This window comes from Nanorana parkeri, unplaced genomic scaffold (genome assembly GCF_000935625.1).
Source record: "Nanorana parkeri isolate BGI_ZX_2015 unplaced genomic scaffold, ASM93562v1 scaffold25, whole genome shotgun sequence".
Taxonomy (NCBI): Eukaryota; Metazoa; Chordata; class Amphibia; order Anura; family Dicroglossidae; genus Nanorana; species Nanorana parkeri.
Genome location: NW_017306293.1, coordinates 2,876,612 through 2,886,675, shown reverse-complemented (window position 1 = coordinate 2,886,675; position 10,064 = coordinate 2,876,612). Strand labels below are relative to the sequence as shown.

The 10,064-nt window shown below is 44.3% G+C and overlaps 1 protein-coding gene across 1 annotated transcript in view; it reads left to right on the top strand.

The window, feature by feature from the left end:
• Positions 1 to 10,064, top strand: part of OTUB1 (OTU deubiquitinase, ubiquitin aldehyde binding 1) — a 23,464-nt gene that overhangs the window by 11,579 nt on the left and 1,821 nt on the right. Inside the window, exons 4-6 of the mRNA XM_018565043.1 lie at positions 7,420 to 7,538; positions 7,713 to 7,797; positions 8,027 to 8,221. Of these exons, the coding sequence (XP_018420545.1) occupies positions 7,420 to 7,538; positions 7,713 to 7,797; positions 8,027 to 8,221 (399 nt within the window). The remainder of the gene's footprint in view (positions 1 to 7,419; positions 7,539 to 7,712; positions 7,798 to 8,026; positions 8,222 to 10,064) is intronic.

Sequence of the window (10,064 nt, the reverse complement as noted above, 5' to 3'; positions counted from 1 at the left end):
AAGTGGCAAAATTATAGACTTGTCCCTGCAATACATCCCCTTTTTAATACAGGACAAAACCCTGCTAGCTTTGTTTACAGCAGCCTGGCACTGCAAACTACCTTTCAGTTTGTGGTCTACAATGACCCCCAAAATCCTTCTCCATTTCTGACTTCCCTAGCGGCATACCCATGATTGTATAACCCATTTGTTTATTTTTAATTCCAAAGTGCATTACTTTGCATTTATCGACATTAAACCTCACCTGCCACATTAATGCCCACTCCCCTATTTTATCCAGGTCCTCCTGTAATGTTATAATGTCTAAGTCCTTGTCTATTACCCTCCCGATTTTGGTGTCATCCGCAACAAACACGGAAATATCGCTGTTAACACCCTCCCCGATGTCATTAATAAATAAGTTGAACAATATGGGACCCAGCACAGAACCCTGAGGCACACCGCTCATTACACTAGCCCAGTCTGAAAAGATTTAAAATAGCCAATAGCATTCTGGCAATTGCTCCCTATTGTGTACTTTCTGCTGCCGACTACGGCAGTAGAGTACACTACAGTACACCCCTCGGCTTACAATACGATCGCCTTACGTTGGTGTTATCAGAACATAACCCCATCGACAACCGAGGAGTGTCTGTATAGAAACATAAAATAAATGATTTGCCCTATTATTTGCACCTATTTCTTTATTGTGTGCGTGTTAGATGTCGCAGTTTGTATACACTCGCACACAACTCTGTTTTATTTTCATTTTTCTGTAACATTGAAAGGAAAACACGCTTTTCTAAACTGAAAGGAGAACGTATGATATTGGGCTGTAGAACTAACCTACATTCTGTAATCACTCTACATATACTTGTTATTAAGCTGTCTTTTTATAAATCTTCCAGCCAGCCATACGCTTGGTGAATGCCATGTGAATAGAATTCACCTAGCATATGGCTGGGTGGAAGATTTATAAATAGATCCTTGTATGTAAAGGCAAAATGTTTTTGTATGGAGTGAAAAAGGGTTAGACCTTCTGACATGTTCTTAATGCTGTGTCCCCATCTGGAAGATTTACCATCTTATTTGTAATGGTGACCATGGTCACTCAGACAGAAATTAAGGGAACGCAAAAAATTTAGACTTGTCATCATAGGAAGAGTTGAGGGGAAATCTTTTAATGGGGACAGATATTCTGGTGACAACTGTTCCAGATAGGAATCCCCCTCATTTTGGGTAAATTTCGTTTTTAGTTGAATTTGCATCTCTCAGAGAGGAAATGAAGGGAAATTTTCCTGGCAGGGCAGAAAAAGCCTGTTTTAAGTTAACCCTTCCTTACTTTATCCAAATCAACAAAGACTTTTTGACTATATACACGTTAAGAAGTACTAGACCGTTACATTTTTGGGTTAAATTATTTAAGTAAAAACACCATCGATATTCATACAGAAGGTGGAATTTGTTTTCCTCTTTAATACTATAGTTGTAAATTGGGATGTCCCGATACCATTTTGTCAAGTCCAAGTACAAGTCCCTCAGGTACATGCCGATACCAATTACCAATACTTTTTCTTAAGGGGGCATGTGACATTTTTTTCTAAAACAATACAGACTAATGATTTTAGGGCAGTTTCTTTATAAGTATCAAGAACTGTATCTCAGTCCATGATTATTTAGCAATTGTAACCAGCAATAGAAGACTACAGATGTCAGTAATCCGTGATTATACAGCAATTGAGAATGGCAACCGGCTGTAGTGGACTAAAAGTCCCAGCAATCCATGATTATAGAGCAATTATACAGGGCTGCATTTGGGGTCTCACCAGGGCTGCGTGCACATCTCTCCAGGGCTCTGTGGGCGAGTGCCACGCACTCCAGAGCTCTGCGTGCTGCTACCGGGCACTCCAGTGCTAAACGGCTGTGATCTGCGTACTCTAGGGCTGGCGTTTTCACGAGTACAAGACTGGGGTACTGAGATTTGCAGTACAGTAGGCAGTGACAGATCACAAACCACGCTTGCAGCACTGATAAAGCCCAAAGTGGAGACGCATACCTAAATGTCGCTCTCCAAGCAGATTGCGTGTGTGTTTGACGTGACCCTACAATTCTGTATAATGTCCTCTCAAGTGGCTGTTACGATGCAATCAGAATCTTTGTGTGAGGATAATCTCGGCGTCAGTCTATAGAACTGTCTCATGCCGTTTGTGGTGACATGGCGCTGAAACCATTAAGACAATCGGGTTGTGAGAAAAGATCGGGATGTGTATAGCCACTAACTGTGTACAGCACTAACAGACCATGCCGCCATGGATTCATAAGGTGAAGTGCCCCCCTTTTGGGCTTCCACATTAAAGCCTTGCTTGTTCGTTGTTAGGCAATGACGTTTACCCCTTCGTTAGCCGACAGCGCCGGTCTAGCACGCCACGTCTCCTTTGTGCCTAATAAAACCATTGTCCGCTCTTCACCTGTTTCCACTTCAGCGTGCTCTGACATAATGGAGCCAGTGTGCCCATTAGTGTGAATTAGGCAACCTCTGTCTCCCCGCAGCATGAGGTGCTATTGTTGTTGGGTTGTTTGAAGGCGCTCGTTGTCCTGCAGGGCTGTGCTGTTGGGTGGGGGGCTGTCAAGTGCTGTGCACCAGGAAGGAGGTAATTTGCTGCTGGACCTGCACTGTCAAAGACAGCTGCCTGAGGTCCCCAGCAAGCTCAAAACCTCAAGCAGCCAACCTTCCTGAAAAATGTAAAGGACCAGTATCGGCCTTTCTTATCCAGGGCATTTACACTAGTATCGATATTGGGAGATACCTAGTTGTACAAAAGAAATTAGGAAGTTAAAGTGTTTTTCCCCTTGCTTCCAGGCTAAAATAGAGATTTTATGTTCAAAACATTAATACATGTCCAATGTTCAATAGTTTAGGAGGGTAGTGAGTAGTAGATGTTGTATTCCAAGTATAATGTTTATCTTGAAAGTAAAAGAAATAAAGAATACATTTAAATCTTTGGGTTCAGTAGTAATGGCGGCTGAAAATGGAGGTGGTGTACAGGTAGCACTGGGCCTGTTTACCTTTCTGGCACCCCCTCCAGAACATGCACATTCCACCCCATCACCTCTAACATCCCCTGCCGCCACCTCTGCTGCTGGCTGATGTAGTGAACTCCAGGCTCCTGTTGCTGGGCCATTTGAAATGTCACATGACCACCACAAGCAAGGGATGTCTGGTACTGAAGACTTCCTGTGTTCACATGCCAACAATGATCCACGGCAGGGAGTGGAAAGTCTCATTGCTCTGGTATCCCCCTCCCCCCCCCCCCCCCCCTTCTCACAACTGTGCCAGACTCTCATCCTCCCTTACTACTCTTACCACTGTACCTGTATGGCCTTCTCACCCTCACCACAGTGCCTGACCCCTTTGCTCCCAACACTGCACCACTGCTTTTTTTTTCCTCCAATTAAAAAAAACCCCAAAACACATTCTTAAACGCTGCATCCTTTATGTATGTCTGGTGCATATTACCCAAGGTAGACAAAAAAAAGGGAAAAAAATTGAAATAGAAAGACCAGTCTTGTATCACTTTCTCTCTGTACCGCCTCCCATATCACTGCGAACATTTACTTGGACACAACTCCCAAAGACTAGGAATGTATCGGTATTTCGGTATCGAGTACCGATATTTTTTTTCCCCCGATACTCGCCAATACTGAATACCGGAAGTCCCATTAAGGAAGCCGAGCGGCGGGAATTGACACAGGAAGCCGGCTTCATGCTCCCTTATCACCAGGTGACGAGGAAGCATGGAGCTGGCTTTCTGGTCAATCAGGAAGCCGGGGGGGTGGCAGATGATGACTCGCAGCCTGAGTTCCTGATTGGCCAGCTTCCCGACCAAGTGACGAGTGAGCACAGAGCCGGCTTCCTGGCCAATCAGGAAGCCGGGGGGCGAGTCATTACCTGCCCCCTGGCTTCCTGATTGGCCGGGAAGCCAGCTTCATGCTCTTTGGTGATGAGGAAGCATGGAGCCGGCTTTCTGGGCAATCAGGAAGCCGGGAGGCATGTAATGACTCTCAGCCCAGCTTCCTATTACTGGAGGTTCTGGTATCGGGATAAATATCAGGAGCATTTTGGCAAGTAAGAGTACTCACCCAAATACTCGGTATTGGCACTCATACTACACTGTGTGCACAATTAGTAGGCAAGTTGTATTTTGAGGATTCATGTCATTATTGAACAACTACAGTGCTCTCAGTCAATCCAAAATCTTAATAAGCCTCAAACCTGAATATTTAAGAAAGTAAAAGTGATGTTTTGGCTTTCTTAGGATAAGATCTATGTGTGCACAATTATTATGCAACTAAATGGAAAACGATAATGTTCCCATCTCACTTGTTTATTTTAATCTGTTAAAGTGAGAATAATAAACAACTCAACATTTACAAATAAACATTTCTGACATTTTCAAAAAACTAAATCAGTGACCAATATAGCCCCCCTTCTTTTCAATAACAGTCATCAGCCTTCCATCCATGGAATCTGTCAGTTTCTTTATCTGTTGACTATCAACTTTTTGTGCAGCAGCCACCACAGCCTCCCAGACACTGTTCAGAGAGGTGTACTGTTTTCCTTCACCCATTTAAGAAGGGCCCAAGAGTTTTTAATAGGGTTTAGGTCAGGAGAGGAAGGGGGCCATGTCATTATTGTCATGGCCAGTGAAGGCCATCTTTAAGGCCTTTACTGGCTAGCCACGCAGTGGAATACTTTGATGCATGCGATGGAGCATTGTCCTGCATAAATATCACGGTCTTCTTGAAAGATGCAGACTTTTTCCTGTACCACTGCTTGAAGAAAGTATCTTCTAAAAACTGACAGTAGGTTTGGGAGTTGATTTTGAGTCCATCTTCAACCCGAAAAGGTCCAACTAGCTTATCTTTAATAATACCAGCCCACCAGTACCCCACCTCCACCTTGCTGGCGTCTTGAGTCGAAGTGGAGCTCTGTGCTTATTACTGATCCAGCCACGGGCCCATCCATCTGGTCCATCAAGAGTCACTCTCATCTCATCAGTCCATAAAACCTTTGAAAAATCTGTCTTCAGATATTTCTTGGCCCAGTCTTGACATTTCAACTTATGTGTCTTGTTCACTGGTGGTCGGGTTTCAGGCTCCCTTACCTTGGCCATGTCCCTGAGCACTGAACACCTTGTACTTTTGGGCACTCCAGGTAGGTTGCAGTTCTGGAATACGACAGCACTGGAGGATAATGGGTTCCTGGTAGCTTCACGTTTGATTCTTCTCAAATCTTTGGCAGTTAATTTGCGTCTTTCTTTCTCAACGCATTTCTTGCGACCCTGTTGACTATTTGCAACAAAACTTTTAATGGTTCTGTGATCACGCCCCGATATGTTAGCAAGTTTGAGTCCTGCATCCCTCTGAAATACTTTTTACAATTTTTTACTTTTCAAGGTCAGTTAAAGGGTTATTGAACCCTCCCCGTTTTGCATATATCGACTGCTAGCAAGCAGTAGATATATGCCAAAACATACAAATAAATAGGTTCTCCAAAGGGTTAAAACTTACCTGTGTCTTTTGGCCGATTTCTTAAGGGACCGTAATATACAGGGGTACAGGTAATATACAGGGGTACAGGTACTCCTAGAATGAGATCCTAATAGGTTGGACTTGATGGACTAATGTCTTTATTCAACCTCAAATACTATGTAACTATGTGTCTCCGCCGCGCGCTCTCGACCAAACATCTGAAAATTCTCGGGCGGCCGCAAAGGATCTTGGGGCGGGCGCATGTGCAGTTCAGATCTTCGGCTGGGAGACGAGGAGAGACACAAGGTAAGTCTATGGACGGCGTGCACCCGCACAGACTGCGTGGGACAGGAGGTACCAGATAAGACAGAGGAGTCAGCGCTGGATCGGATCGCTGCACACTGTGTGCTGTTATTTAATTTAATTAGAAATGTGGATTATAATGGGGAACATTACATTGTATAAAAGTACACAGTACACTCTATTTCTCCGATTAAATGATTAGACAGGGCCGCTGTTCTATCAAAGTTTGTGACTAGGTTGGAATGTGTGACCAGTGATGTGGTCACACATTTCAATGTAATCCCGCCCAGTTTTGGCGGTGGAATGTGAGACCACCAATAGGTGAAGCATTCCAACGCTCTCTCAGCTGTTCCAGGGCAGTTCGGCATCGCAGATCGTATGTGCAGGAGAACTGATCTGTCCTGAAACAGCTGATCACTCCTGAAATTTCACTTCTATCCGACTTTGTGAGTGGGGTGGAATGTGAGATCGCACTCTGTTTCAGGGCAGATCAGTTCTCCTGCACATCCGATATGCGATGCCGATCTGCCCTGGAACAGCTGAGAAAGCGTCGGAATGCTTGACCTATTGGTGGTCACACATTCCACCGCCAAAAAACTGGGCGGGACTACTTTGAAATGTGTGACCACATCATCGGTCAGACATTGTAACATAGTCCCAAACTTTGATAGAACACCGCCGTCAGGTGGGTACGGCCGGTACCCATGTGAGGGGTCTGGGCAGCCTAGGGGGCCTCTTACATGAGTATCAGCTGTACCAGGGGTGGCATGGCAGAGGTGACAGGGGAGGGGGTGGAGGAGGCCGGGCCTCAGCGGCAGCAGGTAAGAGGAGTTGGGAGGAGCTACAGGGAAAGGGACACCGGCGACCAGCCCACTTGAGGCTCTGCAGAGCCTACCATAGAGAGTCTCAGATGGGCTGTGCAGGATCTATGGTGTGTTCTGCGAGGTCACTCTCAGGTGGGCTCTGCAAGGTCTCAGGTAAGCCCAGAGTCCAGTGCGTCACTAAGCCCAGAGTCCAGTGCGTTACTAAGCCCACACATACCTATAAACATGCTATACATCGCATAAAGGTAAAAAAGGATATATGCCGTGTTATCTTCATTTTAGATGTCAAAAGGGTTTTGTGGCTCCCAGTGTATTCTTTTCTGTGGGAAACGGGTCCAAACGGCTCTTTGAGTGTTTTAGGTTCCCTGGCCTAGGAAAAGAAGCTGACTAATTATAATGCACACCTTGATATAGGGTGTTGATCTTCTAAGACCACACCCTCCCTCATTACACAAATACACATCACCTGATATGCTTAAATCCAATAAGCATTCAAGTTTATACAGCTTGGAGTTGGACAATATGTATAAAAATGGTGGTTAAAATACTCACTTGCCTAATAATTGTGCACACAGTGTAGTACCTGTGCATCCCTACCGAAGAAACGTTACAATCATAATGAACCAACGTAAAGAATGGATAGCACAGAAAAAGTAGTGTTACTTTGGTGCTTGCTGCATGTGTAGCCTGCTGTGTATGCTGTTTGGGGTCCCATGATTTCTAATGGCTCTGCATACAATAGCTCATGTAACACACGTCACTAGTCTTGTTATTGTTTTAGGATTTACACAGAAGATATGCTCACATACGCCGAACGAGACCAGATGGAAACTGCTTTTATCGAGCATTCGGCTATTCGTACTTAGAAGCCTTGTTGGAGGGAGGTGCTGACCTAGCACGGTAAGATAGAAACCATTTTCCTCATTTGCTTGGACAGTGTCTTTGCATTAGGTGTGACACGAGAGACAGGCTGCTTATATACTTGTACAGTTATCTTGGTTGGGCTCTTCTCTGTGATGAAACTTTCTGTCTACATCTCCATGGCTTCACCTGTCTTTCCTTTCACTTTTGTAGGTTTAAGGAAGTGTCACTGAACAGTAAGGAAGAGCTTATCAAACAAGGCTTTACAGAGTTTACTATAGAAGATTTCCACAATACGGTGAGCGCAGTCTGACTGTATTATGCAGAATGATTATCCTTAAGGCATATCTGTCACCTCTTCTAGTTAATTCTGCATAACATTCTATTTTTCTTTTTTTGTAGTAAACATCTCACTTTTTGTAATTTCTGAATATCTTTCTATGAACTGCTCTCTGTAGAGAATTTCAATGTGAACACTTATATTATTTGATATGACCTCCATTGTTCTTTTCCTTTTACACTCTCAGTTCATGGATTTAATCGCTCTCGTGGAGAAGGGCCCTGTAGTGTCAGAGCTACTAGCTGCATTTAATGAGCAGACTGTTTCAGACTATGTGGTTGTCTACCTGCGTCTTCTGACATCTGGTCACCTGCAGAGGGATTGTGTCTTCTACCAGCACTTTATAGAAGGAGGAAGAAGTGTCAAAGAATTCTGCCAGCAGGTAAAGAAAAGCTGCGCAGGGTTTTTTTTTTTTAATAGCACACTATCTCTTGACAATCGTTGTTTATCAGATATCTTGCTATTTTTCCTTATGGGAGCAACACCACACACACACACACACACACACCATAACGGCAGTGGACTTTCTTCTGCCCTGCTGCGTATATATGCATCATGTGCTTGTGCTGAAAGCATGCTCAATCATGTGCCCCCCAGCACAGAGACTGAGTTATCGCCTACAGCTGCTGGTCTAAAATTAATGATCAGGAGCCAGGCGGATCAACTCCCGGTCATGTGATGACTGTGATAGCCAATCACTGTGATCACAGGTTTGAGCACCCTCTTCCTGTTCTGTTTCTCCTCTGTGAGGATATGAAGATACATTTAGGGGAATCTATCAAAATTGGAGCAGACAGAATATGAAGCAGCTGTGCATGGCAACCAAAAAGCTTATATATTTTATTTTCAAATCTTAACTGAATAAACTCATGAGAGAAGCTGTTTGGTTACCATGGACAACTGCTCCAGATTCTGTCTGCTCCAGTTTTGATGAATTCCTCCTACTGTATCTTTATCTCCTTGCTAAAGGAGAAGTCTAAAAAATAAAATAGATCAGGGCTTGATCTAGGTTAGTGTCATTTTTGGCATCAGTGTGTTTTAGGTAGCAGTAAAAAAAATACGAGCTTTGCCGGCCCCCTCCCCGGTCCTTTCTGGGGATTCTGAGGAAGAGGGAGAAATTTCGGCGACGGCCGCGCAGCCTGACCTGGGGGATTCCTCCCAGGCGGAGTCTGCTAGTGAGGAAGAGTCAGAGACTGCCGTCTGTGTCCTTCAATGAACGGAGAGAAAAGGATTTTACGGTGAGTACCAAAATCCTATTTTTTAATTTAGTGTCTGTGCCAGGTTTAGTGTCCATGTTTAGGTAGGATGAAAGACAAATCAAAATACACACTACCATTCTAGGCCGCACTACAAGTACAAACAACGCACACATATATGGTATTGCCATGAACATCAGGAGTTTGTTTAGTTTTTTTCTGTGGTGGGACATGGTAATGGCAAGAAATATACAGCTACATTTAAAAAAAATATTTTTTAAAATACATTTGAAAATAAAGAAAACCAAATGAGGCCCCAGGGGTGTGGAATTCCTATCGCCCGACGCCCGGGACATGCAGTTTCATGCGCCGGGCGAGTAGTTTTTTTGTACACTTAGCCCGGTTTCGGACAAGCAGAGCTAAGTGTACATAGTGAAGCCGCCGCTCGTTTTCAAGTGATCTGATCATGGGGGGGGGGGGGGGGAGTAAAAAATAAAAAAAAGTTATAAAAAAGTTTTAAAAAAAAAGTGACAATGTAAAAAATCAAATTAAAAAAATGAAAACGAACCCCGCCATCTGCATGCAAATGCACGCATAGGACATTGTGTGTGTGCGTTGAGTGCTGCCGCCATTTCACTGTGCCATATTGTGGTAGCAAAGCAGCAGAACACTCCCACACGCACAATGTGCATTAAAGGGCAAGTTCACTTTCCCAGGTAATATGGGAAAATGGAATTACCCGATCAAATCTGGCCCCCGTCTCTTCCAAAACCCCCCCGCCCCCGGCTATACTTACCTTTCGGCAAACAGTCCTTACCCTCCGCCGGTACAGGTGTACTGTCCAGCGCAGTCCTGCCCTATGCATTTTGAATTTCGCTCGCAAATGCAAGCACTCATTGGTCAGCGTGGTCTGGTGACCACGCTGGCCAATGAGAAGCGCTATTTAGCAGAGACCAATACAGTTTTGATTAGGGATGCACAGATACAGAGTATTTGGGCAAGTACTTGTACTCGCCCAAATGCTCGATA